Below are 21,602 nucleotides of genomic sequence, written 5' to 3' on the forward strand. Positions count from 1 at the left end.
GGAGATCGAGACCATCCTGGCTAACAGTGAAACCCCGTCTCTACTAAAAATACAAAAAATTAGCCGGGCGAGGTGGCGGGCGCCTGTAGTCCCTGCTACTCGGGAGGCTGAGGCAGGAGAATGGCGTGAACCCCGGGGGGCAGAGCCTGCAGTGAGCCGAGATTGCGCCACTGCACTCCAGCCTGGGCGACAGCGAGACTCTGTCTCAAAAAAAAAAAAAAAAAAAAAAAAACGGAGATGGAGTTCACAGTAAGTGGTATGTTCCTACCTCATGAGGCAACATTGATCTCTCCAGCAAAGGTTTTGTACTAGTTTACGTAGGGAAAAGTGGTGGGAGAATTGATTCATTACACTGTGCTCAATATTAAAAGCATGCTACTCCGAAATAGTCTGTGCGATATTTGTGTTTTGAGTGTGTAGTTGTAGCAGAATATCATCCATCATACTGAATTAATGTTCTTACTTGAATTTCATTGATTTTGTTGGTTTGTGGAATTTAGTTTGCAGATTTGGTTTTATACTTGTACAGTTCTGTAAGAATAAATAATTCTTAGCTACTATATGACTACATTTTATCAGGTACAAGTATACATTTTCTACATTTTAACATTTCTGAAATCAGGATGCATTTAGCAGTCAATTGATGGTATATCGTAGTTTAATTGGCAGCTTTTTTTCTTTCTTAGTGGTAAGTGTGGTTTACAATTAATGACATAATAGATGAAATATGGTAGCTTTATGTTTGTATGAATTTCAGTAACATAAAAATAAATCATCATCTCTGTAAGGGAGAGAGAATTTACTTTTTTTAAGTTTAAGAACAGCTGTGTAGGCTGAGTGCAGTGGCTCATGCTTGTAATCCTAGCACTTTGGGAGGCCAGGGCGGGCGGATCATCTGAGGTCAGGAGTTCGAGACCAGCCTGGCCAACATGGTGAAACCTCGTCTCTATAAAAATACACACACACGAAATTAGCCGGGTGGGGTGGCGCACACCTGTATGAGCTACCTGGAAGGCTGAGGCAGGAGAATCACTTGAACCTGGGAGGCAGAGGTTGCAGTGGGCCAAGATTGCGCCACTGCACTCCAGTCTGTAAATATAACTACCAGGAACTTGAGATTTCAGAAAACATTTCTCTAGAGTATCTGGAAAATCACCTGGCCTACCCAAACAAAATTGCCACTTGTGGATATTTTCTACCAATGCCCCTATCGTTCTTCTCTGTAGTCCTATACTCATAAGCTTAGCTGCTTAGCTGCTCATACCTATTCTTGAACTGCTTCTGTCACTAATTTCTGCATGATCTGATTGTTAAGTACAAAATCTTCTTTAAAAAGAATGGTAATAATAACAAATTAATACAGACATTTATTTATATTGAGTGCTTATTACATGTGATTTTATGTGTAACAGGTCACATTGATATTGTATGTATTTAATATGTAATTTATATTTAATTATAATATGTAATAAATGTATAATATAAAAGTGAACATATGTTTTATTAGTATGATAAACTACACTTTACAGATGTGAGCTGTGCTCAGATAAGTTAAATAATTTTTCCCAAGGATGATGTAGCTAGTAAGTTATGAACCTAAAGTTTGATCTCTGATATTGATTCCATAGCTCATGCTTTTTCACCTCTTCATATGCTTCTCAATATAAGGTATTTTTGAAATATAAATAATACTCAACTTAAGAGGAATCTCATTTAGCAGGGCTTAACTAATGTCTAATCTTTTTGTGTTTACAATTAGTTCATGAATTTCTTCTATATGTAGGTGCTATTCTAGGACCAGGGCGTTCAAAGGTGAATAAGACACTATTTCTATCTTAAGTAGCTCAGTCTAGAGGACAGATGAGAATCATTAAAATATGGTATAAAATGGTCACTTTTACAAAATGTTTGTATATTTGGGAAAAGGAAAGTCAGTATATAGTGTTACATCAATGAGTATTTAGCATAAGTTACCAAAGGGCTTACTACAGTAGTATTCTGAATCTAGAATGAATTTTGTGACTTAGTGTTTAATACATGTTGTGTGGGTCAGTTTCTTTTGGTCACTAGACAAGTAATTGATAGGTTTTCAAGTGATTAAAGATTGATGTTTCTTGTTGGTGGCTTCTTTCAAAATCATATTCTTGAGGATATAAAACACGATTAAAAGCTTGGTTGGTGGGGATTATATTATTATTATTTAGTATTATTATTATTTTTTGAGACGGAGTCTCGCTCTGTTGCCCAGGCTGGAGTGCAGTGGCGTGATCTTGGCTCACTGCAATCTCCGTCTCTTGGGTTTAAGTGATTCTCGTGACTCAACCCCCGAGTAGCTGGCATAACAGGTGCCTGCCACCACAGCGAGCTAATTCTTTTATTTTTATTAGAGACAGGGTTTCACTATGTTGGTCAGGCTGGTCTCAAACTCCTTACCTCAGGTGATCTGCCCACCTTGGCCTCCCAAAGTGCTGGGAGCTACTGTGCCCGGCTGGATTATTATTATTATTATTTATTTTATTTTATTTTTTGAGACAGAGTTTCACTTTTGTTGCCCAGGCTGGAGTGCAGTGGTGCAAACTCAGCTCACTGCAATCTCCGCCTCCCGAGTCCAAGTGATACTCCTGCCTCAGCCTCCCAAGTAGCTGGGATTACAGGTGCCTACCACCATGCCTGGCTAATTTTTGTATTTTTAGTAGAGACTGGGTTTCACCATGTTGGCCAGGCTGGACTCAAACTCCTGACCGCAGATGATCCGCCGGTCTCAGCCTTCCAAAGTGTTGTGATTACAGGCGTGAGCCACGGCATCCGACCTATTATTTTTTTAGCTTGGTCATCCAGGCTGGAGTGCGGTGATGTAGTCACTGCAGCCACAGCCTCCTGGGCTTAAGCAGTTCTCCCACCTCAGCCTCCTTAGTAGCTGGGACCATAAGTGTTCACCACCTCTTCTGGCTTATTTTTCAAAATTATTTGTAGAGATGAAGTCTCGCTGTGTTGCCCAGGCTCGTCTCAAACTCCTGGGCCCAAGTGATCCTCCTGCCTTGTCTCCCAAAGTGCTGGGATTACAGGACTGGCCCAGTAGGGATTTTAAGGATTTTTTTTTTTTTAAATCAAACTCTTTTAAATGTTCTCCAGATGCTGTCTTTAGTGACTTGTTATATTAAAAAATGTTCTACTTACTGCCCTCTAATCCATGCCAGTAGTTATTACTAACATGCCCAGATACATTAAACCATAACAATGCCAGTTTCTGTTTCTCTTTGTATTCTGAATTTTGAACTGCCTGAATCCTCCACTAGGCTCCTCTAATTTCCAGATCATGAAAGTTTATGTTCTGAGAGTGCTGTTACTCCAAAGAAGATTCATTTGCATTTGAATATGATTGTGACCTCACTAGCAAGATGACAAATAACCTCTTCTCAAGGCAAAGTGGATTGGCTGTGTTACATGAGAAAGCTCCTTTGCTTTTTTGATACTTAGAACAGTGCCTTAAATATAGTAGGCTTTTAATAATGTCTCTCCCGATTTCTCTCTCACCTGTTTGCCGAGGCAGAAAATTCTAGTTAGAATATTTCTTTGGAGTTACTTAAATTTCCAGGAATATGCAGATACTCTTCTGTTAATATTTGTGACTATGCAGATATCCTTCTGGTTACTAGATGTGGATCTAAAATTTACTTCTAAATAACTTGTGGTTTTGTCTCCTAAAGTAACTTAAATTTTAAGAAGATACACAGTGGGGCCATGTAAAAAACCAAAAATAAACTTTAAAAAATCGTAAGAAGAATATTAAGAAATATAGATAGCATCTAAAGATTTTCGTGTTTTGGGAAGGGGTTGAGTTTTTTTGTTTTGTTTTGTTTTTTGTTTTTTTGAGTCGGAGTCTCTCTCTGTCGCCCGGGCTGGAGTCCAGTGGCACGATCTCGGCTCACTGCAAGCACCGCCTCCTGGGTTCACACCATTCTCCTGCCTCAGCTTCCTGAGTGGCTGGGACTACAGGCGCCCGCCACGACGCCTGGCTAATTTTTTTGTTATGTTTAGTAGAGACGGGGTTTCACCGTGTTAGCCAAGATGGTCTCGATCTCCTGACCTTGTGATCCGTCCGCCTCGGCCTCCCAAAACGCTGTGATTACAGGCGTGAGGCACCGCGCCCGGCTGGGGTTGAGTTTTAAAATATGCAGTAACTCTTACAATCCAGCAAAACAAACAAACAAACAAACAAAAAACAAAAACAAAAATGAGCAATTCAGAAAGATGGGTAAAGAATATAAATAGATAATTAATAGAAAAATATGCAAATGCCCAATAAATATATATTACTTTACAAAATAATTTATTTTCAAATAATTCCAAATTTGCTGTATAAATAGTTCATGTAATCTCCTTCACCAGACTGGCCAATTGTTAACATGCGATGTCATTTGCTTTATATTTAATTTATCTTTTTCTCTGTGTGTGTGTATACACAGAGAGATATGTATACACAGATTTGTATATGTGTATATATATCTGTATATATATACACATATGTATGTATTGTACACACATATGTATACATATGTATGTACTCATTATCATTATCTTCAGACTTTTTAAGAGCAAGCTTAAAACACAATGTTCTTCACCCCATTGTACTCCAGTGTGTAATTCCTAATAAATAGAACAGAATAACTTCAACTTCGGTCTGTCTACTTTTTCTCATTTCCAGTTACTCTTGGCAGATATGCCACAGAAAGGTTGCTCTTTTGATACTACAGTGCAAAACGTCACACAATTACACCACTAAAAATAATTCAGTAGTATTCAAAGATGATGTGAATATTCTGTTCATCAAACCACCTGTCAGCTTAGCATCTTTTTATAGCTCTCTGAATCAGCCACCTTTATGATGGTTGCCAAACGTTGATTCTGTATCAGTTCTGTTGCAGTTATTAACATTTTGGTATAAGGAAAAGCTTTATTTTTTCTACATTTTAAAACATTCATTCATTCATTCTTGTCAGTATGGACTCATGGATTTCATTTTTACTGAATGCATTGTAATTTGTTATCAACTTTTTAAAGTGAGATATAATTAATTTACTGTGGAATACACAGGTCTTAAGTTGATCAGTTTGACATACATATATATCCCTAAGGAGATAATAGCACAAATAATATTTATTTTAATGCTCAAACTTTCCCCCATTTGGCCAGTAAGAGGAAAACCCCTTCAAGATGCTTCCTGTGTCCCTTGAAATGTCCCTATCATTAGTCCCACCATTTCTTTACTTTCTGACACAAGATGTTTCAGATTCTTGTGCTTTTCTCTGTCCAGCTTTGAAATCAACCATTTTTCTAAGGATCCTAATTCCTTTTAATGGAGAGAGTTATTTAGAAATGAAGATGTGGGCTGAGGTGGGTGGGTCACGAGGTCGGGAGTTTGAGACCAGCCTGACCAACATGGTGAAATCCCGTCTCTACTAATTAGCTGGGCATGGTGGTGAGCACCTGTAATCCCAGCTACCTGGGAGGCTGGGGCAGGAGAATTGCTTGAACCTGGGAGGCAGAGGTTGCAGTGAGCCGATATCACACTATTGCACTCCAGCCTGGGGGACAGAGCAAGACTCCATCTCAATTAAAAAAAAAAAAGAAATAAATCAAGATGTAGGCTATTGCTGTTTGTTGTTGTTGTTACTAGGCTGTCTATTGGTTGCTCTTAGTACTTTCTTTTTGGACAGAGCTAGGAAAATAAGGGGACACACACGCACACCTGTAAGTACTTGTTTATTTTTCCGTGTGTGTGTGTGTGTGTGTGTGTGTGTGTGTATATATATATATATATATATATATATATATATATATAAAATACAACCATGATATATATATATATAAAATACAACCATGATATATATATATATATATATAAAAAATACAACCATGAATTCAAACCAAATTTCCAATTCCAGTCCAATATTTAGACTTCTTTGTAGTCTGCTCCCTTCCTTCCATTTTAACTTCTTTGGAGTGAAAAACATGCCCCCACTATATTCAGTGTATTTACTTATTTGATTAGTCCATTTACTTATTTGGTCCGGGTAATGGATCTTCCAGCCTTGCAGCTCATCTCCTCTGTCCCTATTCAGCTCTCACCCATGTCCTCAGCCACAGGACTGTACGTCCGTGTAGTTCCCCCAGGCCTCCTCTTCACTGCCTTGTATATTCAGCTTCTGTCCTTGTGCCTCTTCAACCCTTAACCCTTCACAAATCCATGTCCTTAGTGCTACACGAAAAGGGAGAGAAGAAATGGCCTCAAAGAATGTTTTGAAGTTATATTGCATGGTTTTCTTTTCTTTTTTTTTTTTTTGAGACGGAGTCTTGCTCTTTCGCCCAGGCTGGAGCGCAGTGACTCGATCTCGGCTCACTGCAAGCTCCACCTCCCAGGTTCATGCCATTCTCCTGCCTCAGCCTCCCTAGTAGCTGGGCCTACAGGCGCCCACCACCACACCCGGCTAATTTTTTGTATTTTTAGTAGAGACGGGGTTTCACCGTGTTAGCCAGGATGGTCTCGATCTCCTGACCTCATGAGCCACCACGCCTGGCCATGGTTTTCTTCATTTCCTCGATGTATTCATTTTTTTAATATTCCCCCCCACCAAATTGTGTATTTTAAGCTTGGTTTTTAAATGGTACACCGTTTGGTATATAAATGCGAGTATATTTTGTTCATTCATCTTTTGGAATTGTCTCCATTTTTTTAATAGTTCATTGGGATTGTTATATATAAAACAGGCTGTTTTCATAGATTCATTGTCACATGTTTTGTGTTTAAGTACATTTATTAATGATGGTGTTTTGTTTTGTTTTGTTTTGTTTTGTTTTTTGACAGAGCCTTGCTCTATCAACCCGGCTGGGAGTGCCGTGTTGCAATCATGGCTCACTGCAGCCTCCATTTCCTGAGCTCTAGCGATCCTCCCACCTCAGCCTCCTTAGTAGTTGGGACCATACATGCATGCCACTATGCCTGGCTAATTTTTGTATTTCTGTTAGAGACGGGGTTTCACCCTGTTACCCAGGCTGGTTTTGAACTCCTGAGCTCAAACAATCCACACACCTCGGGCTCCCGAAGTGCTGGGATTGTAGGCGTAAGCCATTGCACCCAGCCTACTGATGGTTTTTATGATCAAATTTAATACTCTTGTTTTCTCATTCTTCTGGCTACATTGACACTGTAACCAATTTGAATCCCTTACTTCTTAAAATAAACTACCTCAATAAAATGTCATCTAGCATGTTTTGCTTTTTAAAAAACATCTCGAATAATTGAATATTTCCTAGTCAGTGTCCATGTTAGCCAGCCATTTGAAGATTTGATTTAACTATTGTCTTTCTAAAACTTAATTTATGTATTTGATGTGCTGCAGCCCAGAGACATATTAGAGATTACTGTTGATTCATTTGTGCGCTTCTGTGCTTCCTTGGCATTTTGGCATCTTGAAGGATTATTATCCACTAATAGCTAATTTTAAAATTGCTTATGCTTTTTAGTGTTCCCATGGAATTCAGTGGTTTTTAGGTGCCAGTTAGGACATTTCGTAGACTGGCTAGGAAAATAATTATTTAAGCCATGCTGGAAAACTGTGAGGTAGCTGTTGCCTTGACAACCAGAAAACTGTTCTGTTTGCTCAACAAAGGGATGGTAATTTAGTAGTTTAATTTCCTTTTTGGCATGGAGGTGCTACATAAAAACATCTTATTTTAGCCTCTGAGATGATCCATACTATTGATCAGAATTAGAGAAGCAGAGCAAAAAGAAAAGGCAAGAGTGTTTTTTTCTGGCTACGTATAGATAGACATGCATATTTATCAGGGTTGGTGTTGGTCAAATGAATCTTAGTTAACCTGCCGACATAATCCTTTGTATGTCTCTAAATTGGACCAAAGTAAATTAGCCTCAAAATACTGGTGCAATCTTGGTACACTAAGGGGTCGTGATACACTTTGTTATGGAGCATCCCTACAAAGATTTAAGATTCTCTTGCCGCTAGAATTCAACATGATTACTTCATGTCTGGATTGATTAAGGGAGAAAATATTTTAAAGGAACCCCTCTTCCCCATGTATATACACAATTACATTGGCATCTGCTCTATGTGGGAATTTTTTTATGACTTAACCCATTTGTATATAGACTTAAACATTTTTTTAAAAAAACAATTGCCTCCCAGGTTGTAAAGTAAAAATAATAGCCTTTATTTGGCAATGTGTGCTGGGCCCTCTTCTAAGCATTTTATGTGTACCATCTTACTCCTCATCCTTGTGACAGAACTGTTATTGTATGCTGAGGCACTTAGCTAAGTGGCTTAGCCCAAGGTCACCTCACTACTAAGGGATAGATTTGAACCTAGGCATCTAGTTTAGGAACATATACCCTTTTCTTTTCTTTTTTTTTTTTGAGACAAGGTCTCAGTGTCGCCCAGGCTGGAGTGCAATGGCGCGATCTCTACTCACTGCAACCTCAGCCTCTCAGGCTCAAGTGGTCCTCCCACCTTAGCCTCCCTGATAGCTGGGACTACAAGCAGGTGCTACCATGCTTGGCTAATTTTTGTATTTTTAGTAGAAACAGGGTTTTGCCATGTTGCCCAGTCTGGTTTTGAACTCCTGGGCTCAAGCAGTCCGCCCACTTAGGCCTCCTAAAGTGCTGGGATTACAGGTGTGAGCCACTGTGCTTGGCTTGGGAACCTATACTCTTAATTATTGTATTATACTGACTTTTTTTTGAAACGGAGTCTCACACTGTCGCCTGGGCTGGAGTGCAGTGGCACAATCTTGACTCACTGCAACCTCTACCTCCCAGGTTCAAGTGATTCTCCTGCTTCAGCCTCCCGAGTAGCTGGGATTACAGGCACCCGCCACCACGCCCGGCTAATGTTTTGTATTTTTAGTAGAGAGGTGGTTTTCACCACGTTGGCCGGCTGGTCTCGAATACCTGACCTCGTGATCCACCTGCCTCAGCCTCCCAAAGTGCTGGGATTATAGGCATGAGCCACTGTGCCCAGCCTAAATTTTTTTTTTTTTTTTTTTTTTTTTTGAGATGAAGTTTCACTCTTGTTGCCCAGGCTGGAGTGCAATGGCATGATCTCGGCTCACTGCAACCTCCATCTCCTGAGATCAAGCGATTCTTCTGCCTCAGCCTCCTGTGTAGCCGGGATTACAGGCGCCCGCCACCACGCCCATCTAATTTTTTATATTTTAAGTAGAGACGGGGTTTCACCATGTTGGCCAGGCTGGTCTCGAACTCCTGACCTTCAGGTAATCCACCCGCCTTGGCCTCCCAAAGTGCTGGGGTTACAGGCATGAGACACCTTGCCCAGCCAAAATGTGGTTTTGCCCCTCGAATATTAAGAAGAAATAAGGGAGGGAACCAAATCTGAATTTCTGTTGATAAAATGACTTGTTTGTCCACATCGAGTGTTTCATAATATTAATTATAACTTTCTAGCTGACTACTTCAGACATCACAATGTAGTGCTTTCTAATATTGACCCTGTTTTTTTGATGTGGCAGCTGAAGCTTAGAGAGGTTCAGTAGCCTACAAAAACTCATCTAGTTGGTGTAAGGAGTAGAGCTTGGATTAGGACCTTGCCTCTGTGCTTTGAAAGCCTGTGCTATTAATCAGTCTGTTCCATTACCTCATGTTAAACTAATGATAGAGTGATACCTTATGCCCAGCTAAAATTACATACTCAAATCTGACCACCTCAGTTATGGATTTAATTTGGGTTTCTGTGTAAAGTCTCATTCATATTTTGGTTGGCATTTAAAAATAGTTTGACAGTTTCATTCTAGATGATTATATATGTCTCAAAACTTCCCATTCTGACCACTTTTGTAATGCCAATGCTTTGATATAGGCTTGCTAAACAATTATGTGTAAGATTCAAATTATTGTGCTAAATGAGAATTTAGGAACAGAAAAGTAACTTACCTAAGATGATGTATAATAAATAGAGGTGGTAGCAGTAAGATCAGAACACAGATCACTGCTTTTTCTGTGCTCTTTCTAACAAATTAACACTGCTCTCATAAAACTGTTTCAGTTTTAGCAGCTTTTATTAGACTTTGGTTTCCTTCTGCAAGTCTTTTTTTTTTTTTTTTTTGAGATGGAGTCTCGCTCTGTCACCCAGGCGGGAGTGCAGTGGCATGATCTTGGCTCACTGCAAGCTCCGCCTCCCAGGTTCACACCATTCTCCTGCCTCAGCCTTCTGAGTAGCTAGGACTACAGGTGCCTGCCACCACGCCCAGCAATATTTTTTTTTTTTTTTTTTTTTTTTAGTAGAGACGGGGTATCACCGTGTTAGCCAGGATGGTTTCGATCTCCTGACCTTGTGATCCGCCTGCCTCGGCCTCCCAAAGTGGTGGGATTACAGGTGTGAGCCCCACGCCCAGCCCTCCCTCTGCAAGTCTTTCTAAAGGCATTTTCTTTATATGCCTTGTAATTCCTTTTCATGTGTTCTAGCATGAAGGAAAGAAAATATTGCCCTTCAAAAGAATAATTTGCCCCACAATAATGTGAAGTAATTAATACCCTTCTCCCATCAACACGGATTTTTATATTGTTGAAGATGTGAGAAGGGCTTAATTTGGGGGCGGGGGGAGTCCCCTTTCTCAAATTCAGCTTTAATAAATTTGCCCAATAAGCAAATCTGCAGTTTGCTGTAGTTGAAATGTTGCTAGTGTCTGTGAATGTTAATAAAAAGAATACGCAAATGGGTTTCTGAATACTAATAGTCTAAAGATGTTACTATTCTATACCCTACTTTTGTTCAGAATTATCTATTAAAAATTTAAAAGTGTATCAATTCCTAAACTTTTATATGTTCCTCAGTAGGTACAAATATGCAACTTTTAGTTGATGTATTCTCTTCTATGTTTCATAATTTTGGTTTCCTCATCAATTTTAATTTACTTTTAACTATACTGTTTGTCTCTGAAAATAAAATTTTACTGGCTAGTATGGCAGAATGTGTTAATAGAGGAGGTTGCAAATTGTGGAAAGTTATGAGCCTGTGGTCGTGAAGACTGCCCTACCATTTGGGTTTTTATAGCGGTAATACCCAGTACCAGTTGAACCACAAAGTGAACTGAAATTTCCTTAAATTGTTTTTCTCTTTTTAAAACACTTTAAAAAATATTAAATTGATGAGTAAAGCTTGAACATATTCATTATGTGCAACATGATGAATTGATATACATTTTATGATTACCACAGTTAAATTAACAAACACATTCATTATCACTTGTGCTGTACATTATATTCCCATCCTTATGATACATTTTTTTTTTTTTTAATAATTGAGATAGGATCTTGCTATGTTGCTTGGGCTGATCTTGAACTCCTGGGCTCAGGCAGTCCTGCTTCGGCCTCCCAAATTGCTGGGATTACAGGTGTGAGCCACAATGCGTGGCCATTTTTATGATTTTGGAGCAAAGTGCTGTGAGACCCTTTTCATATTATTGCTTAAATAAAGCCACTAGTATGCCTGGAATGTAACCATAATTTTGGCCAGGGAAAATGATATTTTAAGAGACCTAAGACAGGTAGGTAAAGTAGAAATGCATTTATTCACTAGGCACAACAGCAATGTAAAGTTATCAAGTTGTAGTTAATAATATAAAAACATTAGAAAGTATTAGTGCAGAAATGATTATCTTTCTGCGAGGGTATATTCCTATTATGGTATAAATGAACTGATGAATAGGCATTTTCCTAAGTTGATTTTAAAAATTGTATAACTGATATGGTTTGAGTTTACTTTTTATGAAATACATGGAATGTGAAGCAGGTGGCCGTTATGGAGGTCTGATATAATTGTGGGCACTTCTGTTATAGCACTAGAATATCGTTTTTTTCCCTTTTTCTTTGGGAAATAGATTACTCTGTATGATAGCTACAACTTTTAGGGGAGAATTTATTTTAAAATCTAAATGAAATTATTCTTTCATTATTTATACTCGTAACAGCATTTCTCACTTTATATTCTATGGAATTTCTGTAGGATGTTAATAGATGTCAATAGAAAAGAAAGGGTTCTTTGGACAAATAGATTGGGAAATGTTGAGTTAAAATGTAATCATTTTCTCTATTATAGGGTTTCTCAGATCTTTTAGCTTACATTTATGAATCTCCAAAGTTGAGGCCGAGAAGTAATTCATTCAGTATATTGAATTTCCCCCAACTCTTGCCTCCTTTCCTTTTGGTGGAACGTCCTGGGATGTTAGTACTTTTTATAAAGCACTCTGGAAAAAGCTACTTTACATGATTTTCCTTTGGCTATGGAATTAATATAAGCAGAAGAACTTCTTAGAAATAAAGATGTAGAAATGTACCTGAATGTAAAACGTGAGAGCAGCTATTAAAAACTAAATCACAGGCCAGGCGCGGTGGCTCACGCCTGTAATCCCAGCACTTTGGGAGGCCGAGGCAGGCGGATCACGAGGTCAGGAGATCGAGACCATGGTGAAACCCCATCCCTACTAAAAATTCAAAAAATTAGCCGGGCGTGGTGGCGGGCGCCTGTAGTCGCAGCTACTCGGAGAGGCTGAGGCAGGAGAATGGCGGGAACCTGGGAGGTGGAGCTTGCAGTGAGCCGAGATCGCACCACTGCACTCCAGCCTGGGTGACAAGAGTAAAAACTAAATCACAACTGAGGAAATACAAATATTAGTTAAGGTAGAAGAGTAAATATCCAGCGAACCCCTCCTATTTAAGCATTTAAGATATTTTGGCTTCAAAGTTTTGAGACTTTCCAGATGAATTTCTTCATATAGTTTTCACTAGTAGTTTAAATATACTAACTTTTCTCCCTTATATGCTATACTACATTATTTTTTGTTTGCTTTTTTGAGACAGGGTCTCACTCTGTGGCCCAGGCTAGAGTTCAGTGGCACGATCACAGTTCACTCCAGTCTCGACCTCTTGGGCTCAAGCAGTCCTCCCACTTCAGTCTCCCAAGTAGCTAGGAGTACAGGCGCATGGCACCACATCCAGCCAATTTTTATTTTTTTATTTTGTAGAGTTGAGTTTTCCCTATGTTGCTCGGGGTGGTCTCAAACTCCTGGGCTCAAGTGATCCTCTAGCCTTGGCCTTCCAAAGTTCTGGGATTATAGGCAGGAGCCACCACACCAGGCACTACACTAAACTACCTTAAACTTTTCTAGATAGAGATATAACAGAGCTATTCTGAATTTGGGTGACTGCCAAGATAGAGCCTAAATATTAGAAGATTTCCCCCCCACCCCAGAATTTGAGCTTTAAAGATCTGCCTTCTGGCCAGTGGACCCTTTTCTTGTAAGTGGTCATAGAATAAATAAATATTTGAATGAATGAGTGACTGGAGGGGTATACTTGTGAGTGAGCTAATTCATATCATGGACCATATGTATTTAAGGGAAATAAGATACCTTTGTATTTTATGTGATGTACATTTAAATAGTCTTTACAATAAACATTTTACTTGTTTTTAAATTTATAGTATTTTATAGATTGGTCTTGTTAACATACATTTCACATTTATAACTGTTATAGCTTAACAAGATTAGGCTCACTATTCTGAGGTCTGATTGTAGGAAAGAATTAGAGAGTTTAAATCTGATTATATTTCTTTGCATTTTTAGGCCCTTGATGAGCCTCCCTATTTGACAGTGGGCACTGATGTGAGTGCTAAATACAGAGGAGCCTTTTGTGAAGCCAAAATCAAGACAGCAAAAAGACTTGTCAAAGTCAAGGTACAGTATTTATAGATTTTATAAATTATATGTTCAGCATTTGATATTTAAACTTTTATTTGGTGAGTGTATTTAAGAATTATTTTTCTGCAAAAGAAGTTTCTAGGAGTGAAGGTTGTAAAAATACCTCAAAACAAAGCATTTTTTCTTATTTTAAAAGTATTATAATTGGAAAGAAATTAGATTATCACAGTTGGTATTTTGAATGCCATTTCACTATAGACGTCTTATTGTTTGTATAGTGTTTTAGAGCTGGAAAGGAACTTAGAAGTCATCTAGTTTAATTGCTTTATTTTATTACAAGAAAAATGAGGCTCGGAGAGGGTTAGTGATTTCTCCAAGGCCATTATGCCAAATTCATGGCAGAATTGGAATTACCATAGTTCATCAATTTTAAGGCATCACCCCCTCTATTTCAGCCATGAAATTAGAATGTGACTTGTAATTGATGGTGCCTTAGATAACAGTGAAATAAGGTACATCTAGTTGTTGACTCCTTATGCTCTGCCTTTCTTGAAACATCTTTCTAAAGTACTTGAGTTTTGTCTTAATATAGAAAAAGGAATGTAATTGCTTCCATTTTAATAAATTATCAGCATTGAAAAATACCAGACAGACAAGGGAACTTGAATATAGACATTTATTCATTTGTCAATAATTTATTGAGTGACAAACGTTTTGCAGGGAAGTTTTAGGTGGGAAGGAGGATGGGGATATTAGGATGAGATTGACCTGATCTGTCCTCAAGGAATTTATAATCTAGATTAACAGATACCTTTTAAACCATTGGTTTTTATTTCACCAATTACATAGACTGTAGAGGTGTTGTACTTCTATGTAGGGTATCAGTCTCTTCTGGAGCTTTTACTGTTCCTACATTCCTTATGCATGGATGTGTTGAAAAAGCTACCTGGGTGATTCTAATTTGCACTCCTGGTTAGGAATCATTGTGATAAGGCCTTTAAATTAACTACAAACTGGTAGGGGGCTAGTCTTGGCCCCACCCTACCTTCAGTTTCCACCTGCCTGGTGGTTGGTGCTTTTATAGTGTGCATTTCCTGTTCTGGCTTCACACACTGGTATTCCCCAAGCACTGTTTTTTGCCAGTACTATCCTGTAGAGGAAGAGAAAGCCTTTTATCAGTGTTTGTACTTTTTCAGGACTACTGGTAGCACATGTATCACCTTTGTGTGAAGTAGACAAAAGCCCTCCCTCCTGGTGGAAAGCCTCCTTAGCAGCGCTTGGCATGCAGATAGCAAGTTTGTGCCAGTTGGAAAAGACATTCTCTTTGGACAGGAGTTGTGTCACTCCAGGACCCATGCTTTGGCCCACAAAGCAAAGGCTGGATTTAAGCCCCAACTTGCATCCTTAGCTACACATGTCCTGTGTAATGAATGAACTAGGAAAATGACATGTAGCAGTCCTGCCATTTCTTGCTGTAAACGAAAGGAACAAAACTCTTACTGGACTCTACTGCCTCTATTGATAGCACAGAGTACCTTGTGCCTTATAAGTAATGAATATCTAAAGCTTATTTTTAATTTTTTTGGCTGCCCTAAAAGTTTGTTTCTGTGGAGGTGATGTCCATTAAAACACATACACAAGGAAAAAGAAATTGTTTTTAATTGAGTGATTTTGTCAGTAGATATAGGGATATATTTTTTAACATGTCTAATTTGTTTATGATTCAAAGTTAATATATTTTTAACAAATTTGTTGATATGTTTTCACTACCTGTTTCCATTTGTTGAACATTTACTATGTGCTAAGCCCTATCTAAAGGTGAAACTCTAGTGTTAAGACCTAGTCCCCATCTGTAAGTAGCTTATAGTTTAAGTAAAGGGCACAGATACCTAAACACGTGATTTAAATAAAAAGTGTGCTAATATATGACACAGAAATGCCTGGGATGCTGTGGGTATAAGGCATCTCCTTTCATAGCTGGTTTTTGAGTGAGCCTGCCTGTTACCTAAAATAATTATCACATATACCTGATAAAGACCATGTTAATGATTCAATCCCTATAAAAACTCTTTTCCCTTGTATAGAGAAAACAACTGTTTTCTATACTGAGTAGTGGAAGCTATCTTGTTTTTCACCAGCTAATTAAATATTTAAATTTGAACTCATTATTTTAACTTACTCTTTTCACATCTGGTTTCCCATTCTCTGATTTCTGTAATGATATAGAGCACAGTAAAGTTCTGGAACTAGACTGCCTACATTTAAATATCAGCTCCACCATATCTAGCTCTGTAAACTTGGACCAGGTACTTACACTTTCTGTTTTTTGTTTTGTTTTGTTTTGTTTTTGAGACGGAGTCTCGCTCTGTCCCCCAGGCTGGAGTGCAGTGACGCAATCTCAGCTCACTGCAACCTCCACCTCCCTGGTTCAAGTGATTCTCCTGCCTCAGCCTCCGGAGTAGCTGGGATTAACAGGCGTGCACCACCATGCCCGGCTAATTTTTGTATTTTTAGTAGAGACGGGGATTCACCATGTTAACCAGGCTGGTCCCATCTCCTGATCTCATGTGGTCCACCTGCCTCGGCCTTCCAAAGTGCTGGGATTACAGGGATGAGCCACCACACCTGGCCTGTTTCTCAGTTTTCTTATCAACAAAATGGGAACAGGCCGGGCGCGGTGGCTCACGCTTGTAATCCCAGCACTTTGGGAGGCCGAGGCAGGCGGATCACGAGGTCAGGAGATCGAGACCATGGTGAAACCCTGTCTCTACTAAAAATATAAAAAAATTAGGCGGGCGTGGAATGGCGTGAACCCGGGAGGCGGAGCTTGCAGTGAGCCGAGATTGCGCCACTGCACTCCAGCCTGGGTGACAGAGCGAGACTCCGTCTCAAAAAAAAAAAAAAAAAAAAAAAATGGGAACAGTCATACCTACCTAATAGGGTTGTCGTGAAGATTAAATGTTTGGTACTAGAGACTGATGCTCAGATCTCAGTTAAGTGTTTGCTGCTACTGTTTATTATTAAGGTAGGCTTTCACAAAATGATATAATACCTAATAGCCTAAAATCCCCACATCGTTCTCATTTTTTAGGAAAAGCAATTTTACAACTAAATTAATAACTGATAGTATTGAAATAAAGGATGATATGTGGGACTGGGCATGGTGACTCACACCTGTAATCCCAGCACTCTGGTAGGTCAAGGCGGGCGGATCACTTGAGGTTAGGAGTTTGAGACCAGCCTGGCCAACTTGGTGAAACCCCGTCTCTATTAGAAATACAAAAATTAGTCAGCCTGGTGGTAGGTGCCTGTAATCCTAGCTACTTGAAAGGCCGAGGTGGGAGAATCACTTGAACCCTGAAGTGGAGGTTGCAGTGAGCCAAGATTGCGCTACTGCACTCCAACCTGGGCGACAGAGTGAGACTGTGTATCAAAAAAAGAAAAAAGTTAAAAAAAAAAAAAAAAAGAATGACATATGGAACATCTAGTACTTTAGATGTGCTATCATTGATTACTTTTATTTTTGAAAACTGAGATATGGTCTGGACAGTTGTCTGTAAATAATTTTTTAGTTAATCTACTTAGGGATTGGGATGTTGTATAAACTAGACAGCTATTATTTTATATTTCTTTTAATACAAATGAATAATTGGTGCATTGATGAGCTTGTGTTGCTTGGTTTATTTTTGGTGGCTAATTAAACTTATAATCTCTAGGTGACATTTAGACATGATTCTTCAACAGTGGAAGTTCAGGATGACCACATAAAGGGCCCACTAAAGGTAATTCATGTATTCATTGTTAATTCTAATGGTTGTTTGGGAAAAAATAATCATACTTGGTAATTTTATTTTAATTCATTGGCTCTTTTGTTATTGATTTGATAAACTCAATATGTAATTTTCTCTAAAAAGACTAATAGAAAAAATAGACTTAATTTCAGCAACTAAGGAGGCTGAGGCAGGAGGATAGCTTGAGGCCAGGAGTTCAAGGTTGCAATAAGTTATGATTGTGCACACTGCACTTGGGGACAGCATGAGATGCTGTCTTTTAAAAAAAAGATTTAATATTAAATAATACTTGATATGGTACTAAAACCAGTTTATTCAGAAATAAAATGAGTATCAAAGAAGCATTGACTACATTTATTTACTTAATCCACCGTATTTCCATTACTAAAATGATGGATTTTCCAGAATTAATAGATGATGAACTACGGATTAGTGATGTCAGTTCCATGATGATCTGAAAAGTGAGAAAGTTAGAAAACCAAAAAAATCAGAGCTCTTCCTTCTTTGGAGCCACTACTGGCAAATGAAATCTTTTAAGGGTCATCAGCCTTCATACTAACAGCTGGAGAGTTTTATTTCTTTGCATTCATTTTTCGTCATTGGCAAGTGAAATAAATGCTGCTTTGCTTTTTGCCAGTAAGCAAGCTAAAACAGAATGTGTGGATAAACCACTATGTGCTCTTTGGCTGGTTTAGGGCCAGAAGGAAACCCCAGAGCAATTTTTAAATTGTCCCTATCCTTCCTGAGGTTCCTTGAAAGAAGAGTGGAAATACGGGGCAAGGACCGTCAGTTTCACAGATGGTGGTACTCACGGTGTAATCTACTGACCCTGGGGGTTCCTAGGACTCTTTTAGGGGGATTGTAAGGGTAAAACTTTATAATAGTACTTAGGTATTATTTGCCTTTGTTACTACGTTAACATTTTCATTGATGGTACAAAAATATTGATGGGTAAAACTGCTGGCACTTTTTTTTTTTTTTTTTTGAGGCAGAGTCTCGCTCTGTCACCCAGGTTGGAGTGCAGTGGTGCGATCTCGGCTCACTGCAACCTCCACCTCCCAGGTTCAAGCAATTCTCCTGGCTCAGCCTCCTGAGTAGCTGGGATTACAGGCGCCTGCCACCACGCCTGCCCAATTTTTGTACTTTTGGTAGAGACGGGGTTTCACCATTTGGCCAGGCTGGTCTTGAACTCCTGACCTCAAGTGATCCACCTGCCTCAGCCCCCCAAAGTGGTGGGATTACAGGTGTGAGCCACTGTGCTCACGCCAGCTGCTGGCACTTTTAAATGAAGTCAGTAATCATTTTATTCTTCACTGTCATGCACTCAGTTAAAAGAAAACAAACCCAGGTTTTGGTTTGTTCATTTACCTTTTAAACGTTTTTCTAACATGTTTAAAAATACTTTAGGTAGGAGCTATTGTGGAAGTGAAGAATCTTGATGGTGTGTATCAGGAAGCTGTTATCAATAAACTAACAGATGCGAGTTGGTACACCGTAGGTAAGAAAATAAATTTTCTTTTAAAAATGTATTTTTAGTTACACAAAGAAAACTTAATACAAATAAAATGAAATTTCCTGGATTCACTTCTTAATACCCTAGATATTATTATTGTTACTGGATTTTATCTTTCCACATCTTTTAAAAATTTATTTCCAAAGTATGTGTATGCGTATATAACAAAAACTGAAATTATTTAATGTGTATATTATGCAATTGGAATTCTAGCTTTTTTACTTCAAAGTGTATCTTAGATAAATTTCTTTTTTTCCCCATCTTACCTATTTTTAAGTTTATAGTTCAGTAATGTTAAGGATATTCATGTTGTTTTATAATAGAAATTTCTTTTAACTATATATATATATATAGCTCCCAGCAGGAAACAAAGTAGTAGTATATTTTACAATAGTTGATGTGCTAGTTTATTTTTTCTTACTGATGAGATTTCCAGTTTTCTTACTATTACAATAAATGCTGGATTAAATGTCTTTTGTACCTAATTAGGTACTTAATTAGGATACCTACTGTATCCTAATATTTCTTTAGTGTACATACTGAGAAATAGAGGTTGAAGAAAAATATACTCCAAAAACTTTAGTAGTTAATGAAAACTGCCTTCCTAAAAGACGCTGTCTGTTTTCTCAATCCTTGTCAGATTTTATGTCATTTTAAAAATTTTTTTGCTAATTTGGACATAAAGTAGTATCTCAGTTTTGTTTCAGTATGCCCTTCCCATGATTACTAGTGAGATTGAACATCTTTTCATATGTTTATTGAAAGGAACATAATTTCATTTGTGTTTTCTCTGTTTTGAGTTGCTGGCTCTTTTATTCTTTCCCTTTTTCTCTTGAGATGATTTATCTTCTTACTAGTTTTAGGATATGTGTTCTTTATGTTTTGGATATTAACTGTTTACTACTTCAGTTACAAATATGTTTCTCCTGTTGCTTTATTCTTGTCTCTGCTTTTAATTTTCATGTAGTCAGTTTTTGTGTGGTCACCTTTTATTTTGTAATTTTAGTTTTGAATCTTAAAGCCTTCTATCAGTGTTATAAATCTATTTTCTAATGTATTTTTCAAATTTTTATACTTTTTAATTTTATTTATTTTTGTTCTACAAATAGATTTTTATTTCACCTACAGTAGTATGTATTTTTTCCAACATTCTAAAATAATGATTAAAAAGTATTTGTCCTAGATTGATAGCCATTTATTCCAGTATTATTTATTAAAGGTAACAATTCTTATATTTAATGACTTCAGAGATGAAAGTAAACACCTAGTAAAATGTCTTTGGTGATTTCAGAGTTGAATAGAACTTTCAGGTAGAATAGGTGAGTTTTGTTTATACTTTTTTGGTGTGAGAATAAAACCTGGTAAAAATAGAGGGAAAATTATTTGATTTTGAGACATAAGGAAATATTTGACTTTATGTAAGTGAGAAGACTGTGAGCAATTCTATGTAGGAAGTCTAGATGGTGATTGGTTGTAATAGTCTACTAAATGTGACACTTATGTTGTATATTTTAGTTACATCATTTAAAGATGTACTGAAAATTATTTATCCAGTTTCACATAATGTAACTTTTGTTATGTAACATATAAGAATCTAATTTTAGTTCAGCCAGTAAGGAAAGGGTATTGCCTTTCTTTTAACCATTAATCATTTCTCAATAAACGTGAGATCCTGTTGAACATCAGAAAAAGAAAAGGAAAGAAGAGAATCTAATTTTAGTAGGTAGGCAGAAAATGTAATTTCTAAAATAGAGATCTGGTAACATTATTTAAAACAGTTACTATCTTCCCATGATTTCTAAGGAATGTAGCGTATCCCTAAATTATTTATGTATATCACAAATCTATCTATACAATACAAATAGTCATACATTCCATATCTGTTAACTTATGGTGGTTTTGCTGGGGTGTTTTAAGTACTTTATTTTTATTAAAATTTTCCCCCTACTTTATTGAGATATAATTGACAAAATCATATAAACGTATATGTAACATGATTTGATAGGCAAATATATTGTGAAATAATTACTGCAACCAAGTTGCTTAACACTTCCATCACCTTTTAGTAGACATTTAGTATTTTAGTAGACATTTTAGTATTTTAAGTCAGTAGTTTTCAACTGGGATGAATTCACCCTCCAGGGAACATTTGGCAATGTCTGGAGACATTTTAGATTGTCACAGCTGGGAAGGGGGGTGCTACTGGCATCTAGTGGGTAGAGGCCAGGAGTGCTGCTAAATATCCTGCAGTGCACAGGACAAGCCTGCCACAACAGAGAATTTTCTGGTGCAGTGTCACTAGTGACAGTGCTAAGGGTGAGAAACCCTACATTAAATAATGAAAATACAGTTTTTTTTTTAAAGGGGCAGTCTGACTGCATAAACTTGTAATCTTTCTTAGGTAAATCTGTCAATATCTGTCAGTAGGAAAACTTAGCTTTTCTTTATCATTTTGAGAAGAGTTAATTAGCATTTAAATGTTTTCCTCTTGAAATACCAACTTCTTATTTTTATTTGGCATGTCCTGTTTTAGACAAAATGTTTTCATTTCATATATGTTGTTTCTTTTT

The 21,602-nt window shown here is 37.7% G+C and overlaps 1 protein-coding gene across 4 annotated transcripts in view; it reads left to right on the plus strand.

Moving 5' to 3' along the window:
- The window catches only part of ARID4B (AT-rich interaction domain 4B), a 165,267-nt gene that overhangs the window by 57,621 nt on the left and 86,044 nt on the right, over window positions 1-21,602 (plus strand). For all 4 annotated transcript variants that reach the window (XM_003267277.4, XM_003267278.3, XM_030812652.1 and 1 more), the window contains exons 3-5: window positions 13,654-13,764; window positions 17,445-17,510; window positions 18,927-19,017. In XM_003267277.4, the coding sequence (XP_003267325.1) occupies window positions 13,654-13,764; window positions 17,445-17,510; window positions 18,927-19,017 (268 nt within the window). The remainder of the gene's footprint in view (window positions 1-13,653; window positions 13,765-17,444; window positions 17,511-18,926; window positions 19,018-21,602) is intronic.

Source organism: Nomascus leucogenys, chromosome 5 (genome assembly GCF_006542625.1).
Source record: "Nomascus leucogenys isolate Asia chromosome 5, Asia_NLE_v1, whole genome shotgun sequence".
NCBI classification, from domain to species: Eukaryota; Metazoa; Chordata; class Mammalia; order Primates; family Hylobatidae; genus Nomascus; species Nomascus leucogenys.